This window comes from Pagrus pagrus, assembly GCF_965226575.1.
Source record: "Pagrus pagrus genome assembly, chromosome: 17".
NCBI lineage: Eukaryota > Metazoa > Chordata > Actinopteri > Spariformes > Sparidae > Pagrus > Pagrus pagrus.
In genome coordinates, this window is record NC_140201.1 from 13,473,355 (window position 1) to 13,492,729 (window position 19,375).

At 39.8% G+C, this 19,375-nt stretch overlaps 1 protein-coding gene across 1 annotated transcript; it reads right to left on the reverse strand.

Annotated features, from left to right (window-relative positions):
• Positions 1-215: 215 nt before the first annotated feature.
• tpd52 (tumor protein D52) lies at positions 216-18,932 on the reverse strand. Its single transcript, XM_084379218.1, has 6 exons — positions 18,797-18,932; positions 5,402-5,532; positions 4,582-4,730; positions 4,096-4,197; positions 946-994; positions 216-472 (listed from the first exon to the last, which is right to left on the reverse strand). Exons 1-6 carry the CDS (start codon positions 18,813-18,815, stop codon positions 353-355), a joined length of 570 nt encoding a protein of 189 aa, XP_084235344.1. The 5' UTR covers positions 18,816-18,932; the 3' UTR covers positions 216-352.
• Between the last annotated feature and the right edge of the window lie 443 nt (positions 18,933-19,375).

Sequence of the window (19,375 nt, forward strand, 5' to 3'; positions counted from 1 at the left end):
TTGCTGGTTAGACAAAGGCAGAGAGATAAGGAGCGAAGAGGAAGAGGAAAGCCATACGGTGGGGGGAGATTTCTCCCACAGCGAGCCAGAACAGACTCAAAAAATATTCAATCGGCACGAGACCACATGCCCGCCGTCCCATGCTTTCATTTCCACACCAGTTAACACGTGAGTGCGCGTGTCAGACAAAAAGACCGGACAATTAGATCACAAAGAAGGGTGGGGTAAGTCGTTTGTTTCCAATAAAGGGAGACTGGCACACAAAAGTTTAGGGGGCGAGTGTTGACGGTCCAGGGGTTAGAGGGTCAAGTGAGGAGGGGCGGCGGGGAGGTCAGGAGGGGTTAGGCAGGTCTCAGTTCATCTCCTGGGTGGGCGAGCCTTCAGGCTGATTCAGCAAAGTCTCGCTGGTGGTCGGACTGCCTTCCTCCTGGTCTCCAGGGTTAGTGGTGGATGGTGATGGACTTATCTTGGTCTGAAGGAGCAGGATGAGCATGAGGGGAAAATAATCTAATTATTGACTCCTATGACCAATGTTCATCTTTAAGACTTTGCTCTATTTGTGCTACTGTTACACACATTATCTCAGCCATGTCGCCTAAAAATGATGCTTCTGAAGACTAGAAAATGTCAAAAAATGTTGACAGTTTCTGTGCCATTATTCTGTAGTTACCACTTGTGGCCACTAGTGGTCATCGTTCAACAAATGTCCCACTTTAAATGTTGATTAAATCATTATTTAAAGATGTATTCCTGTTTTTACCACCACTGAGACAGAGAACTGTCTGTGACCTCTAGGTTTATTGGATAAAGCTATGAATGGAAATGTCACATATTACTGATTGAAAGCTTATTTAAGTCCTTATAAGTATTAGTTCAGGATCATAGGCACGTTCTTTAACACACTACCAGAAAGTGCGGCCACTTGTCCTGTTTTTATTAAGTTACCTTCAAAGTCTCCACTCTCTCCTCAAATGACTTGAAAGTTGGTGCATTCCTGTGAAAGAAAAAGACAAAAGACCAGATCAGAGAGCAACCAACAGGGTTTGAATATATCTGACGTGCTTATAAACTCTGCTACAAGTTTGGGTAAGTGGAGATGCAGACAACAAGTCGTCCCTTCAACAGGAACAAGGAGCAGGAGACTCGCTGTATTCACACCTTTAAAAAGGTCACTGCTATCGGATACTCAAAACAGACAATGAAGGTGTTTTTTAGGTGACCTCATTCTATTCTGTTCTACTGAAAAGGTGCTGAGAGGTGTTGATTTTCATGAGCATGCAGAATGATCAGTGTTACAGGAAGCAACAGTCGACATATTTCTGTAAAATACCAGAATACAGACTTAAAGAAATATTAAATGCTACATTTAAAGAGAGCTGCAGCGCCTTTTTGATTCCCCAGAAACAGATTCTTACATTTTGTGATATTTTTGTTGGATATAGGTCAGACTGGTTTGCTTTAACATGATTTTTCATGTTTTGAAGTTGTAACTTCACACAGAGCTGAAATTATTAATATTTTAGCCTGTCGACAGACAATGAATCAGCAAAAAATAATTAAAAAATCAGTGGTTTTAGCATAAAATATCAACATTTTCAGGTTCACCTAACCTTCAGTGTTGACTAACTAAATCCCTTTTCATTGTTTGTCATCATTTTAAATTCTAGGAAACATTTTTCATGCTCATTTGACATTTAGTCCAAACAATGGATTATTTAATCTCTTATCAATGGACAGGACTTCAATGAGCTTTTCTAGAAAACCAACCAGCGGAGCTGTTTTTGAAGCTAATCACCTCTCGTTTCAAAGATATTTGTTATCTCTATATTATTTTTCAAGATTTGTTCTTGACCTCTGTAAGCTTCGACAAAACGGAGGTCTGTCGAGGCAACATGATTAAAGCTGCAGCTTCACTAACAGCTTTTTAAGTAGCTCTTAGCGGTGGTTGGTCTTGGCAACCTCAAGGTTGAAACTTTTGACCTTTTCATACAATCCTATAACATGAAAAAACATCTCTGAAACCAAACAAGTGTCTCTTTTCTCCAGCTTTGCCATATTTTAATGGCAGGTCAGAGGGCACCACTGGTTTGGGTCTCCTTACCTTAGGACCGGCATGCTAGCCGAGTGTGGCACTGAGCGCATGCTATCCGACAGCGTTATGGAGAAGAAAGGGGCATTAGTGGTCATCTTAGAATAGTAGAGACAGTTTTACACAGAGAGAAGAAGAGAACGAGGCACATTCAGCACAAACCTTTGTTTCTTTTACTATATGTTCAATGAATGGGTACTCTAAGTGCATAAATCCTATAAATCCTGCTTTATCCAATTAAGATCGATTGTGTATTAACACAGTGGGTGTGTGCTAATCCTGTATGTAAAGGGGGGGTATCTCGTCATTAAACACACACACACACAAAACGCCCACAAGGCACGCAGATACACACACACACTCACAGAGGCACACACATTGACCCCTGTGAGGTCGCTCTTCACTACCCCACCCCCAAACCGGCTCCGTGTTGAGGCTCATCCGCGAGGCTGCATTTCTCAGCACACTGGTGCTTTGAGGGGCCTAATAATCTTGTTTGCAGCTCAGTAATCCAGAGAGAAGAAGGATGACGGGGGAGAAGACGGATTAAGACCTGGACGGGGGTGTCAACTGAAGCTATATCACAACTGGAACAATCTGTTGTTGGTAATTTAAGCCTTATTTAAGCAGGAAATACTAACAATAATCCATTGTTAGATATTAGAGGAGACTTCAAAAGCAAGACAGAAAGTCAATCCATTAGATCTATAGCTGCCACATTAAACAACTTCCATGAATAAGGAGAAGACAACAGAGACAGCTGGCAGCTGTTCACTGTAATGTGATTAGGATGGACATTTAAAGATCGGAAGTGGTAAAACTGGTGATTAATGGAGGAACCAAATGGTGTTATCATATTAGATAGGAAACAAAAACAAGGACACAAAACACAATTTGCTAAATAACACGCAATACAATGTCATCATGCAAAATGAAATAGACAGGAGGTAATGAAGTTGGACAGAAATTGGAAATATTGAGGAGATGCACAGACGACAGCAGCCATATATTACATATAAAAGACGATTGCTCCTTCAAATTCGACTACTTTTATTTTTAATCTGTAATTTTTTTTTAGCTTTACTGCATAAAACATACATTACCTCTGAAATAAATGAATTCAATAGCATTGGAGGAGAAAGTTTTGGATTAAGAGCAGCAGACTTTGAGACAATCACTGCCCACTGCCCGTTTAGCCAGACCACCTGGACCCTCTGGGAGAAGAGGGAAGAGATCCAGGATGGAAACCACGCTAGCCCAGCTTGGATTAAAGGCTGCTCCTGGCTAATGTCTGGTCGCAGACAATTAAATTAACAAAACTGGACTCAGGCCGGAGACTGTTGTGGCCACATCTTAACAGAGACCTGGCTCCAACACAACGGGACCGTTTTCCGAGCCCAAAGGGCGCAGGACTACTACAGTGGAACCGTGTTTACATTCGATGCTTGGTGCCTGGGCGTAGTCAGAGTGGATGGATATCTGTTTCCCAGATGCTGAACTTTTGATGTGAGGTTGAAAATCATATTATCATCACTATCACGTTACTGCTGTTTACATTCACCCAGACACAAATTCAACAAATGCACTACAGAACAATTTCCTGGGTCTATTTGTGTCCATGTGTACTGTATATGTATCTTCTATGTTTGTGTAGTATGAAGGAACTATGAATTTCATTCAATTTCAATTTCATTTCACCCTGTGTTTTTAGTTATGTCAAGTCACTGGTACTTCCAGTGTGTGTGTGCACATATGTACATTAAAGGAATAGTTTGAAATTGGTTTTGATGGTAACATCAGTACCAATCTCTCTTATCGTTTACGCTCTCTTCCTGGAGATTATGGAAGTCACTGCTCCTCACATACACCCACCCTCCTTCCTAATGACCATTTTAAGATCTCTGGACAATTTGTAGGAAATAAATGTTGAGGTAACTCAGTTAAGCAGTAGAATATTTTAAAGTTACTGTATATGCTGTCAGGCTGAGGTCTCCTGTCTGACTGACCTGACATCCTCCAGCTTCTTACTGATGGCTGAGCCCACATTGGAGAATGCTGCTGTGGCCTTCAGACTCGCCTGAGACAGTGTTTCAGAGGTCCTTCTATAGCTGAAAGAGAGAAGGAGAGACAATGAGTGAGGGAGAAGTAATGGGCAGCAGACAGAGAGGATATAAGAGTGATGAAAAGAATCAGAGATCAAAGACTGCAGAGAGGCACCGAGGTCACAGCTAAACAATTCACTGTCTTTCATTTTAAAAAGCCTGAAAGCATCAGAATGCTGCCTATTTCCTCTACATGAAAACATCAAACTGTCTCACACAGACGGATTGTCACGACCACTGACATCTCTTTTCCTCGCTGTTCAGAGGAGAAACCACATCTCAACAGTGCTGACAGTCAAAATCAAACGAGCAGAGAATCAGCACACAGCCATGATGCATATGTTGGAAAAATGGTGGATGATAAAGCTGTTGGCTTATTATGAGGCTTACGCGGTGGAGGTGGTGACATCCTGCCAGGTTTTGCTGAAGTTTTGTTTCAGCTCATTGAGCGTTGTGATGCCCAGCTTCCTCTTAATGTCCGCCAACTGCTTCTCCTTGGCTGCCAGCACCTGGGTGAGAGTCTGGATCTCATCCACAACCTGCACATACACACAAACACACATATATAGTTAGGACATCTATTGAAAGTTTTGAGGCTTTAAATGTAAATGTGGAGTGTTAAACCTTGTCTTGTCTTAAGCCATCTAAAAAAAAGTAATAATAATCTTTGGATTGATGATGAAAATACAAGTGACACAATCCAGCCCACCTGCCGGGATAAAGTATTGTCTGTGAACATTTCTGCAAATCACTGATACATTCAGTACACGTGTGTGAGTGAAACTACTGGATATTTTTAGAGACCTCTGGACATTTCCAGCTGTGTTTGTGGTGACCAAAAATAGGTATTTTTAGCCAAAACATGATCTTTTCCTAACCCTAACCTAGCAGTTTTTGTGCATAAACCTAATCAAATCATAGGTATAGGTAAATATTGGAAAGAAGGGAAAGCGATCAGCTACAGGTTCAACGAGGGACCTGAAATGAGCATGTTGTTGTTTTGGAAGGCATTGCTTTTTAAATGCAAAAAGCACTATATGTGAAGACAGCCTGGCCTTGTTTGAAATTCAAATCATACATTATACATGTACGAGGTAACTGCAGTCTCAAAACCAGCAACTAAAGTGGTGCATGCATATTGTATTAGTCAAAAAAAAACTTTAAAAACTCTTTGAACCATCATTGAAAGATCCCTGATCTGTCTCCTGACCTTGACCAACTCTTCCTGTAGCTCCTGCCGCTCCTCATCTGTCATGGTGGGGGGAGGGGGAGATGGACCGACAGACGTCACTGCATCTTCTCCCATCTCTGGGACTGAGTCGGATGGATGCTGCTGGGAACCTGTGAAGTAAAATTAAAAGAATGCTGAGCCACATCCATACATCCTCCCACTTGGCAAGTCATGTGCATCTGCTTTGACGCTGCAGGATATCCGTCTAATCTTTTGTCATTTTAAAGACATATACTGTAGGTGCCCATGTCTGCTGTGTGATAGTGAACAGGTGGTGTTGAGAGAGGAAGCTGATGTTGGTTGTCAAAGTCGAGCTGATATGCTGTTACTCTGGAGGATGAGGAGAAGAGAGGAAGCTGGTAGTGGAGGAATCAAAGAGTAAGACTACGAGAATTAAGGGTGCTAAATATGCTGTTTGATGAATGTTTGTAGTAGCCAAGAGGGAAAATCTTTTCATGATCTAAAACACAAGCTTTTATTCCTACTGTACCTTCTCCCTCTCACACACAGTCATACTTTCACTCCACACACAAACAATCAATAATATGCATCAATAATACAAAGAACTTTCTAGATGGAGACATCCTGGGCTCAGACAGCGTGAGAGAACACAAGAGCAAAGGGGTTGTTAGGATCTGTCAGTCAAAAGGACAACAGCGGGTGAGGATGTTCTGGGCCACAACTGAGCCGAGCTGAGCCTCTGAGGTAGTTTTTCTTACTGTCTGGTCTTTCCAAGAATTTTTAAGGATTCATAGTGAAAGTAAAAAAAACAGAAACAAAGACAAAGACATGGTGGTATAAAAAAAAAAGATGAACCCAGGAGTTGAATAAAAAAAAAAGTGCTTATTTGCTTTCTTGCCTAAAGTTGGATGACAAGATTGATAATACGCTCATGCCTGTCTGTAAAATATGAGGCTATCGCCAGCAACTCATTAGCTTAGCATAAAGACTCCAAACTGGGGGAAATGGTAACAACTCTGCCTACCAGCATCTCTAAAGCTCAGTAAGTTATATCTCATTGGTTTAAACGGTACAAATAAATAAAACTAAACGTGAGGTTGCTAGGTAACCATCACCAACAACTTTTAATTTTCACACTTTTTTGTACCGATCAAACAAATGACACTGTGTTAATTACTTAGCTTCAAAGGATCTAGTAAGTGGATGTTGTTACCTGGACAGAGCAAAGCTAGCCTTTTCTCCCCCGTTTTCAATATTTATGTTAAGCTAGGCTAACTGGCAGCTGGCTGTAGGTCAATAACACCCAGACAAAAGATCGCTACCATAACTCCAAATATTATTCACTGCAAGAAAGCAAATTAAGTGTTTTTCCCCAAAGCAACTATTCATTGAGTCACATTCAGATTAGGAAACAAATGTCTAGACATTGCCACAGACACAGGTCTCACAACTGTATCTTTCACATTGAACCAGCTGAAATATGACGTCGAACAACACTGTGGTTGTGGTGGCGATATTAAGCTGAATGATAAGCGGTTTAAAACCGAAGGCTGTTAATCTTCCTCTACATTTGCTGGTGTGGAACTTCAATATAATAATAAAATAACTTATTTTCTGATTACATTAGCTAGATCTACTCATTGCTGAACATCAAACACACACAAAATTGAAGTAGGCATTTTCAGTCATTGATTTAACCCATACTTACATCTCTTTGTTCATAAAGTCTAGTTTAAAGTTTTAAGTCTGTTTCACCTCTGACCACACCCAACATCACTGATGGATGTGGTCAGAATCGAGTCTTTCCATACCAAGATGCTGCACCCTTAAATATCTTTTTTCCCCTCAGCGAACTGCACATCCTCTCCTCCCACCTCATTCCTAACACTCTCTCATGTCACAACCCAATACTCCCAATACTTTAAAAATATTTTAACTAAGACATGCTGCTTGTCCTGGACAGAGATACCAACATCACAAGAATCTAGCAACATTACTCCCACAAAGACCACCGTGGAATATCCTCGCTGTCTGGAGAGCTGCTCGTGGGATGACAACATTTCTCAGCCTTCCAATCACACAGTGTTAACATACACTCAGGACTGGACTCACATTAATTAATACTGAGGGAATAAGAAGATCTGATTGGATAAATCTCAAGTGGAAATATTTATATGTCAAGAAGACTGACGAGATTAAACTAAAAATCAGAACATCATTTAACAGAGGAAATAGAGGCGGGGCTTTACAGTAATTAAGTGTGAAGACATAGTGGAAATTCTTCTTACAGCCTTCAGCCTTGAAACCACCCCCACTGTTCCTCTGAAGCGTTACACTTCATCTGCCCTCAGGCTTGTTTTCCTCTCATATCGCTCTTTCTCGTCTTGTATCACCCTCTCCTCACATTACTGGTGATACAGCACTGAAAGAACTGACTCACACAGACACACACAGAATAATAGAGATATGCACCTGCTTATAGTGACAGAATTGTGAAATGGACACTTCCCCTTGTCGCCACCAGGAAGAAAATCCCTCTCTTTATTAAAACTTGCTTTTACATTTCATTTTTTATAACCTACAGTATGCTGCTCAGGAGTTTTGTTATTAGGCCATGTAAAGTTTTATTATACGTTCCTGCAGGCAGCAGTGTGAGTTGTGTGTGAGTGTGGATGTAGCTTTGTATGCAGTGAGTGTATGCCATGGAGGTGTGTGTCTATGAGTAAGACCCTGGGCTAAGAGACACACAGACACAGAGGGAGAGAGAGAAAGAGAGAAGTTTGAATGTGGGTGTAGCCAGAAGTTTGGCCTGCTACGCCGAACTGCATACCCACCCACAGCACTGCCCTACCCCTGTGCTTCAGCTCATTTCCTCTTAGACTAAGAGCTAGATATGGTCTTCTCCATGACCACGTTACTCAAACTACCCTAACTGTAAAGGGTTCGAGGTTCATTGATTTATCATTTTACAACACTTTCATTTTGAGTGCCTTCATGCTACATCAAAGGAAGCTATTTTATACAGTGGAGTGTGGAAAAGGCAAGGCTGTAAAGCTGAAGCATGCCTGAAACAAGGAAACTTTAACTGCCTGTGTATGATTTCTTTTGTAATAACTAGTCAAAAGCAAAAGAGACAGATCCAGAAATTCTTTCTACTTTGTTCAACATTGCAGGATTTATAGCTGTATGGTACGGAGGTATGCGCTCTACTGAGTGCTATTCTAGTTTCCAACGATTTCTATGCCCCTGTAAACCATTTCAATCGCCTTGTGTCTAAATGGTGCTGTATAAACTAACTTGCCTTGTCTAATGTAGCCTAATCATTTGACAGCTGAATCACAATTACTACTTTGTTATTAGGAATAAGCCACTTTTGATATCTAAAAGCAGGACCAGGAAATATGGCATGGATAGATGACTTTCTCTAGTCTGGAGGCTGATTTCAGTTTTGTAAGTATGATACAGTCTTACTTTATAAAAGTAAAAAAACGAAAAGGCTGACCCACAAACAAAGCATGTTTTCTGTGTTAAAATACAATCATCCATGCTTCTGTAAACCATAAAAAAAAAGACAGTTTTATATTTTTCTGATACAGTGTGAAAAGACACAAACAAAACAGTCAGCTCATGCCAAGTCACACTGGATTTGTTATGAAGGCATTTGTGTCTCTCTCCAATCCAAACTCAGCTGACGATAATAAGTTCTCCCTGATTCACTGGACTAGTAGGATAATTACATTTTGTTTGTAGACAACAAGGGTGGATACATCACATCAGCTGGTCCCGACGTACAGTACAATATAATCTTGACTTATTCAACATATCAAAATGTGATCAAAAGTACTATTATACACACAACTGTGTAGTAGATTGTGCGAGGTGAGTTGTGCGATGATAGTCATAACCAAAGCAACATAAACTGAATCTCATTTAGATTAAGATTTTCTAAAAATAAAAATAATCAAAAAATGAAATAATAATAATAATACTTAAGAAGTGTGAAAACTGAATTAAAGTAAAATGGAAAGTGGTAAATGCTGCTTTCACACGCAGAGCTTTGTGTTCCCCCAGATTCTTCCCGTCAAATGAACCAAAGCCATGTTTTGTCTTTTTGTCCTGCATGCGCACACACACGCAAGCACACCCACCCCCACACACACTCTTCACATCCTCCACCCAGCCTCTCCCTTTCCTCCTTGTGTTTACCTCTGGTTTTGACAGCTGGCGAGCTGGGCGGCGTGTCGCTGTAGGCCGGCGAGAGGTAGAGGTAGTTGGTGTTGACTCCTTGTTCAAAGTCAAATGGAGAGTGGTACTCCTCCAGGGGCTCCATGTTTACAGCTTGTAGTGTGTTGTTGGTTGGAGTGACCACCAACTCCCTACGACCTCCACCACTACCTACGCACAAACAGCCAAGTGCTGATTGACTGCATGTGATCCTGGCGCGTGCTGCCTCTGTGAGTCCTCTCTGCAGCGTCCTGGACTTTTGTGGTGTGTGTGTGACAGAGAGAGAGACACAATATCCGAGTGTGTGTGTGAAGGTGGGAGGAGGTTTTGTATTGGCTTTCAGGTAGTCAGAAGGTTAAAATGAGAGTATAGTGACGCCGCATTGCCTTTTGTTTCTGCAGCAGGCCAAGACGCTGTGAACCCTCTGCTCCTTTCTTGCTGTTAATAAGTTACCTGTTCCTTCAAGCAGCTGTTGCATTAGGTACACACACTCTCCACACACACCCTCCCTCCTCGTCTTGAATGTAATCCCACAGGTCAATTCTCAGTCCATCCTTCACACATCCATTTGCGCAATCAGTGCTGTTGTCAGGTGCTCTCCACTGTTAGCAGAGCTAGCGCTGTAGCGACACTCCGGTGTCGATACTCTCAGGTCTCTCTGTCAATTCTCTCCCTCCCTCACTTTCCATCACCAAGCCTGTCATCCAAGGAGGAAATAAAAGAGGTCCCATTTGTGTGGGCTGGTCACGTGATATGTGTGTGTGAGGGGGGGAATTGGATGAAAAGCATAATCTGCAGTGTCCCAGATTACAGCGAAGCTCTAATCCAGGGTGGCCGGTCCAGCTTGGAGCAGCAGTAATGCTAGTCAGCTATTAGGGGAGAGGATGCCAGAGGCTACACTTGGTATTGTGTGTTCTTAAGAGAAAGTGCTCTCTGTGTGTTAAGCATGTACGTGTACATTTCATGCGCTACTGTGTGCTTGCGTTTTCAAAGTAGGGCTGCAACTATCAATCAGATTACTTTGTCGATTGGTGCATGAAACATAACCAAAAGAAAGGAAAAAATAAATATGCCTGTACAACAGTCCAATAACCCAAATATGATAATTATTATATGATAGAAGGAAACAAAGAAAACCAACAAATATTCAACAAAAAAGCTGGATCCAATAAAATAGGGGTGTTTTTGCTTAACAAAGGGTTAAATTATCAATGGATTATTTCAATAGTTGCCAATTAATTTTCTGTTGAAGGTGCAATACATAAGAATCAGCCACCATGAATTCATACTCCTAACAAAACCTAACTGCTGCTGACTGTTTCCTGTTTATACACCCATGACTTAGCTACTGTTAGCTTGTTAGCTCAGTTAGTTGTACTACCAGAGGGGAGCACGGGAGCACAAGACGTGTTTGACATGACATCAACAATGTTGTTTCTTCACATTCTGTTCATAATTTTAGCTAATTTCCAAATGTTTGAAACTGAAATTTTGACATATTGCACCTTTGAATATATTCATTATTAATAGTTTTACCTCTGGTTCATACATGCTATTATTAGCATCATTATACACTTAGAGCTGCTACAATTAATCGATTATTTTTCAACTATCATATTATCGTAAACTATTTTGATAATCAATTAATTGTTTTGGGTAGTGTATTAAGAACAAAAATCTAAATTTCCTGAATCCAGTTTCCGAAATGCAAATATCTTCTGGTTTATTTACTCCTCTGACACCAAACTGAATATCTTTGTGTTGTGAACAAAACAAGATGTTTGAGGTCATCTTGGGCTTTGGGAAACCATGATGAACATTTTTGACCATTTTATAGACCAAACAACTCTACAACAAAATCTACAGATTAATCCCCAATGAAAATAATCTTTAGTTGCCACCCTAGTCACATGACCACCAAACCACATACAACACCAATCCAATAATTTCAGGCAGGAATTCAAGATGCATAAAGAGAGCCAACATGCATGAATAGGTCTCATGTCTCATTTCATTCAAAGACATTCATGCAGTTTCAATAGAAAGAGGGCATCTCAGTGTGTGCACGCACCTGCTGATACTCTATGGCTGCAGGAAAGTGGAAAAGCAGCCTGGTGACATTCCAGCACTAATTTTATGACAGAGGATGTAGACGCTATCAAAGATTTAGAGAAGCTCTTTAAACAGCATGAAGTTTGGAGGGAGGTAGAAAGCCAGTGAGAACAAGTGAGTGTAGAGGAGCTATAGAATCAGGATTATTGTGAGATTACAATATCTAGTTGGAATTCACATGTAAATTTGCTCTAAGACTGTTCTAGTAAACCTTTTGACAGACCACTAGGTGCCAAAATGAAGACAGAAATAAGCTCTGGTTGAAATCAGAGCAAAGCAAGCACCCACACAAAGTCTATGTCAGTAAATGGTGTTTTGACCGATTTGATATTGGGTGATTTAATTTACTTATCGGACATCGAGCTTACATTACTGATCCATGTGTCGATCCAGATTCCATGGTCCTATTGATTATTGTTCATTTCCCATTGCACTCTTTGAAATACTCTTACTACTTGTGAACTTGGGTAGAAATCTACTTATTAGTTGATAATGCTTTGCTGTGCACTTAATTTGGTCAAGTTTTTAAAAGATTAAAGTAGTTGCCATAGCAATTTGCTCTCATACATCTGGTTGATACATACTGTTGAAGACTATGACCTACAGTTTAAATAAAATGCTCTGGAAAACATTTACATGTAATGCATTTTTGTGTATTTTTTGCTCTTTTAATAAGTTAATGCTTTGTGGCTGACTACAGCCTTGTGTGACCTTACACGTAAGACCAACAAGAACAACCATATTATTAGTAGAAATAATAATATTCAAGCAAAAACAGCTCTGGTGTATTAGTATCGGTACTGGTGAATATCCAAATTCAGGTATTGGAATCAGATCGTAACTGAAAAAAGGTGGATCGGTGCATCTCTATCAGTAACCTTCATTTGAAACAACTGCATTTTGACTTGGAACGTTGGACTAAGGCCAATGAGAGCAGCTCATCCTCACAAAAGAAAATGCCTGAAAATCATCTGATCTGTACAAAAATGCACACTGTGTACATAGTTCCCATCCACCACCCATTCCCTGTGGTTATGAGCCAGACGAGCATGTTTGTGTGATCTTCAGGAAATTCTTTGCATTAAGTCAGAGGGACTGGGTGCTGTCCTGGAGCTATTCTGGAGCTATTGAAGCATGGACTAGGTCAAAATGAAGAGACTGGAGTTTTCAACTGTTAACTTAAGCTGTGTATACTAGTTTAACTATTTTCATACACATAATGATAGAAGTGTTTGTGTTCTATATAAATCACTCGGCTCAAGCAATGCTAACGTGCGAGGCAAACTCCTTTAACTGTGCTGTGCCCATGATCTGCAGAGTCAGGCTTCACTGCACTGCACAAGGTCAGCCCAGCAAGTGACACACATACAGTCACTCACCCCAAACTATCAAGTATCAACACGCACACATGCACATGCACAAAAATAAGCCCACATCAAGGACAATCAATCCTCGTCAACATCCTTCCTCTCTTGCTTCTCATTTTTGTTATTTTTTGTCAGTTCTGTCAAGAAGAAACCAAATTTTGTATAACTACTGCTACTTAAAGTCTTTGATTGACATATTTAACAATACTCAAACCTACTTCATCCATAGGTCTCCTTTACATAGTAGAAAGCCGAAAATGAAACAATCTTAGACTGCATTATTCTGAGATTAATAAAGCAGCAAAATATTTATCAATGGGGAGGTAAATGAAACTGGTGCTTTTTGAATCTTAATTTATACTCTTCATAATTCCACTCTTCAGCCATCTTGACAAGCGGAGCAACAGATTCATGAGTAACACTCGATTCATGTGACATTTGTCAGCATGTCACAATGCCTGAATTGGATAAATGATTAAACATTACAAATAATTTCCATCAAAGTCACAAATTTACTATAACCAAACAACTTCAGTGTGATCATGGATTGTATTCTTTGACATTTTTCGATCTATTCACTGAAACAGCCCATGGCACCCATCCACTCAGACTGTAGCCAGAAACAAACGGCCATTTTCAAGTGGTTAATGAAGCACAGCATGAGATCAATTACATTACTATTCGTGGCACACCCTGTCACATGATTAACCTACAACAAGAGTCATGAGACATGGATGACTGGGGATGCAGCGAGAGTGCCCACAAAGTTCCCATGATGCACATGTCATGGGAACAGCAAGAAGGGCAACAAGGGGCTACATCTCCGACGGAAAACACAGATGCTGTTCATGTACTGTGCTGCAATAAACAACTGAATGAATTTTTAAAACCAACACCTTGATTGTAGCAAAAGGAAAGTGCCATAGCTTCATCTCAGTACTGTATCTCAGACATCTCACAGATTAGTCTAATATAAAATGGACTTTCTGTGACAGTTTTGCAGACAAACATCTTCAGAATAGCTGTTTAAAGGAATTGTTTGACATTTTGGGAAAAAGGCTTATTGATTTAATTTGACAAAAAATAGATTTGTAGTCTGAACCACTGGATGTAGGCTGTTGGTTTCAGTCTACCAGGCCACACACAGTTTTCAAAATCCCCACCACTACGGGAAACAACAACAAATTACCCACACCCTAACCTCACTAATGGTACATACCTAAACAAGCTAGCAGCTCTCACCCTTTCCTTGCAGAGATTTAGCCATTTTAATGCAATGACCTGCCTCCCCATATGCAAAACAAGTTCCCCTGTCACTATTTTTCAGAGGCACTGTTGTTGCATCTTGACTATGGCGCCACCCAAGAAGACTGTAGTTGATTTTAAGAAATGCAATCAAGTTTGTTCCCTTCTTTGCAGGTCTGATGAAATTGGTGGTTCCAAAAAAGGGTTTAATAACAAATAAAATCTTAGGTTAAGTTACAACACTGTGTACAACACAAGTGTTTAGAAATTCTACAGTTTCTTCCTTGTATTGCCTAGTATTGTAGAAAGACTGAATTTTAAGCCACTTTTAATAATTTACACAGATGTGACATCTATATTTGGATTATTTTTGTCTGAACTTGTCTTGTTATGGATGCTGTGATTTCCATTACTGTCTCTCAGTGCTCCAGTAACCATAGCAAAGAGCAGAGCCTTTAAAGAGCAGGACTATTCAGTCCATTATAAAGAACATGGGAACATTTTAATCATATACCACATTTTCTAACTTTCATCCATGCAACCATCAGCTCAAAGATCAAAGAACAGCCGGGGATTTCCCTTTTAATCTTTGAGATGAAATGCAAATGTGCTGACACCAGTGAACCTGCAGGTTTTTTGGTTAGGTGCAGAGGTTTGTGTAGCATCTTTAGCGGCTCAAATCAAACCCTTCGGGAGCTTTTTAAACTACTAGCAGTCATGACTAATGTGCAGAAAGAGATGCACTTTGAAGTGACAGTTTTGACAAACATCCGGTTCTACCTACCTGGTAAATGTACACAAAGACTGTTGCTGAGCTTTATTTAATCTTAGAGTTTTAAGTTAAAAATGTTTACTCTGCACAATTTATTGTTTCTAACTTCTCACACTGGTTGCACTGGTGCGCCTCATTCAGGGACCAGCAGATAATGCCAGCACATAATGCCTCAACACATTATGTTAATGATGTTAACAGGAATAATGGTGCAAATTCATTGAAATCACAGTACACGCAACAAAAAATCATAATAACCTAAGCTGTTTAAAAAATAATCTGCTAAATATCAGGCATACTGGTGCAACCAATGAAAATGTTTAGTTGCACTTATTTGGGGTGCATGTGTGACCAACACAGTTGCACCCTATAGCACTCATTTTTTTTAAAAATCGTGCAGCCCCAGTTTGCACTGATCGAAATTAGTCACAACATGATCTGAAACACTTGAAAACACATGCATATACATTTTGTTCGAGTAAAATACAATTCCAACTCCAGCAAGTCTGCTGTACATGACTGGAGAGGATGTTATCTGTAACAGACTTCCTCTGGCCCCACAGCTGAAAACATCCAGTTGTGCCTAATTGAAATCTAATAAGTGCTAAAATGTTGGCCGCTGCAGATGATCAATCTCATTAGCCAAGTGAGTTGAAAAACAAGTCAGATCGGTAGGCCTGACTGTCTCATTTTTGAACATCTGATTTGAGTCGAGACCATAAGCCGGTATCAAGGAAGCAGCAAATACCAGACACAGACTACATCCAAACAACAATCTAAAGTTATCTAGATCTTGTCAGGCTCTGAAGTATTTTAAGGAAATTGCAAAAATGCTCATGGAATAAATTCATCAGAAATAAAAATATCACAAATGCGAACAAATCATATTAGGTTTCCCACAATATATCACGTGGCCAAACTGTGCTAGTCCCCAAAGACAACCTCAAATTCCAGGCATTGTACTAAAACGAGAGAACTACTGAGGCAAAGAAATTCCTATCAAGCATTAAAAGGATCGACCCATATGATCTAAAGTCACTACTGGAAGCTCTCCAGGGAAAAGCAAGCACAAAGAAAGAGATGTCTGTTATCAAAAAGGTAATCTCGGCAGACTCCACTCCACCCAGGAGTCAGAACACTCCTAATAAAACCTGCTAAGCTAGCTCCATAATATCACCTGATATGCCAACAATACAGAAAAGGCAGACTGTGAAAGGGGAGATCTGTAATGAGATGCTTCAAAGTGTCATTTAGTCTCAAATACTGGTGACTTAGTGAGGAAAAACATTGTCAAGGATGCAGGTACAGATGGTTCCAGGATGCAGCTACCATAAATTAATGCATGAAAGAGTGACAGTAAAATGGACTTAACTGTCTGTCGCCATGAGAGCGTGACTATTAAAAAAAGAGAACTCATCAGTTCCTATGATGAAGTTTAAAATGGAGACAATGACAACTAGGAAGAATGAAAATCTACTTCTGCAGGCAGACGAAGTGAATAAACCTCCACCTGAGCCCTGCAGTAAAGGACAGTTTAGTGAAGGTTTTTGTCTGACAATTTTAATTCTTTAGCATAAAACAATTATTTCACAATTTTGCTGTTTTACATGAGCAACAACCAAACAACAAATGAGAAAGGCAGCACAAGAAGAGTCATATCATGATTTTGATGAATATCAGTCAAAGCACTTCTGAGGAAATTCTGTAATATGGTAAAAGTAAACCGTAAAAGCATATGCCAAGCACAGGAAACCTCCACTACAAAAGAGGAAGAGTGGTCACAAGACAAGTAGTCCCAAACAAAAGATGACTAAGAGACAATTTTCTCAAAAATATCATGAGGATGGAATTCTGGAGCTGCACCTTACAAATACTTTCATTATTGATTAATCTGTAATGGCTAAAAAAAGCCAGTCTTTCCAAGATATAGTCTTCAAGTGTCTTGTATCGTTCAAAACCTAAAAAATACAGTTTAAAGAAAAGAAAGCAGAAAATATTTTTTTACTTAAAAAAAATGTCAAACTGATCAATTGATCATAGTTGATTTATTTAACAGTTGTCAACTAACTGATTATTTGTTGCATTTCTGGAACACTTCTCAACCATATGAAATCAAACATCATGAGCTTCAACAACTTAGCATTTAATCCAGGGCAACTGTACTGTAACAGTCTGTTCTGTACTGTAAAGTCATTATATATACATATATATATATATATATATATATATATACACACACAATGTTTTCTATTTTAGTATTTATTGTTGTTTACCTAAATAGTTTACATTTATCAGACCCTTATGTTTGCATTTACTTCTTCTTATTATTATTCTGTTGTATTTTTGCTGTAATTTTGAGTTCTATGACAAACAATTTCCATCAGAATTACTACTTATCTTATCTCTTATTGTCTGATAGACATTTGGTCAATAGGTCTGATATTAGTAAGCATGATTTATCAACCAGTGACAGATTACATTTGTCAATGCACACAATATGCTGCACCATTCCCGTTAACACTATATTGATGCCAAAAAACAAAACATGCAGACATCAGGAAATTATATTCAAGCAGGGGGGTGAAGACTGGTTTTGCTGAAGGGAAATGAGGTCAGGGCTGTGTCTTGTCTACGGGGCATCCCCTTGAGGTTAGCAAAAAATCGTCGCTTTTTGCCCATTTCCACAAGAAATACAAGCTCTAGTTATGTGCAAATGAAATACAAGAAAAATGAGTTTTTATCGACTAAAATGAGTCTCTCATACCAGCTTTATTTCCTTGTATTGCGGCAGAACCACATGCAATAGCCTCAGAAGCAGCTGTCGCAATAAGCAAACCATGAGGATAGGTAAAGACAAGCAAGTGGTGTAGAGGTATGAGAGAGCAGATGTCTGCCGAGCAGGGCGGAAACGTCCAGGTATGTGTAGGAGAGGAAAGGAAGCAGGACTAATACATTCACAGAATACCTGTGGTTCAGACACTCACCTCCTCTCTTTATATTAAAATACCTAGCAGTCCTACACGTGTGCTTAGGCCTGTCTGACCTCACTCACAGCCTTCAAACACAGACTGACACACAGTAGGACTGTGCTGCCTTCAAACTAAAGGTATACACTCATGGTTGTGTTCAAAAGGGAGTGTGACATGGCGAAAACAGGTATAGTAGGCACATTAGAGGACATGTGATAAGCTGTCAAACGGGTGTGACGTACGTGTGAAGTTATCAGTTAAGAACATGTGAGTTTTCAACATATCTATGAATAAGTCTTTAATCTGACCAACTCTACGCCAAATGTACCTTTCAGAGCTTGTCCAGCTTTTAATATGACATTTATTTTGAAATGACAACTTCCTCGTTTAAGTTCCAACGGTTGTAGCTCAACGGTTGGAACTTGGTTGGTTGGTTGACAAATGCTGTGTAATATTCAACTTCCGTGATATTTTTGGCATTTTTTTGATTTTTAAAAAATGTATTTTCTTTCGAAGTCTAAATTTTGTTAAACGCTGTTATCTCTGTGACAAAAATGCACTTTTTTGGGTTTTAAAGTTAGCATATGTTTCCACCGAACGAACGTTAACTTTGGTCACTGCGCAAAGTTAGCTAACTAGTTTGCTAACTTTCACGTGAGACAAGAGTAATGACAGTTTTGCTAACAACACACTCACTCAGAGACTTTCCAGCAAAATCATTTACCGTTATCTGCGTCCTCCATTGTATCGCTGAGCGTTGTTTTCTGTGGTTTTTCTGTCCTAACTGGTGTGCAGGTTGTTCAGTTGGCTGCTGCAGATCTTCCTGCTCCCTCTCTCATGTTGCCAGGCAGCTCGCCGTGCGGGGTGGGGTTCTCCGTGACGTCATGACGCAGCAGTGTAAACAGAGGCGAGCACGTGGATCAAGTTTTACACCATCAACAAGGCACAGCTGCGTGTCAACGACACGTCATTGTTTGGCTTGGGTTTTTTTGTACCGTACAATACGAACTTCAACATGCAAATCCGTCAAACCTCAGTTATACGTTGTTGTGAAGATCGGTAGTGAAATGCTTCACTTTTTATCCACGTTTGACACGCAAATACAACTTAAGTGATAAAGATGGATGCTTCTGATCCCAAGGAGAGGCAGGGACAGGATTTTGCAGTATATCTACTGGTATGAAAATATGTCTTCTTAAATTAAAATCCACGTATCCTTTACATTAGCCTAAAATTAAATAAAAACACATTATCTACACACGTGTTCCATATATATAGATAAAATACAGAGGATATAATATCA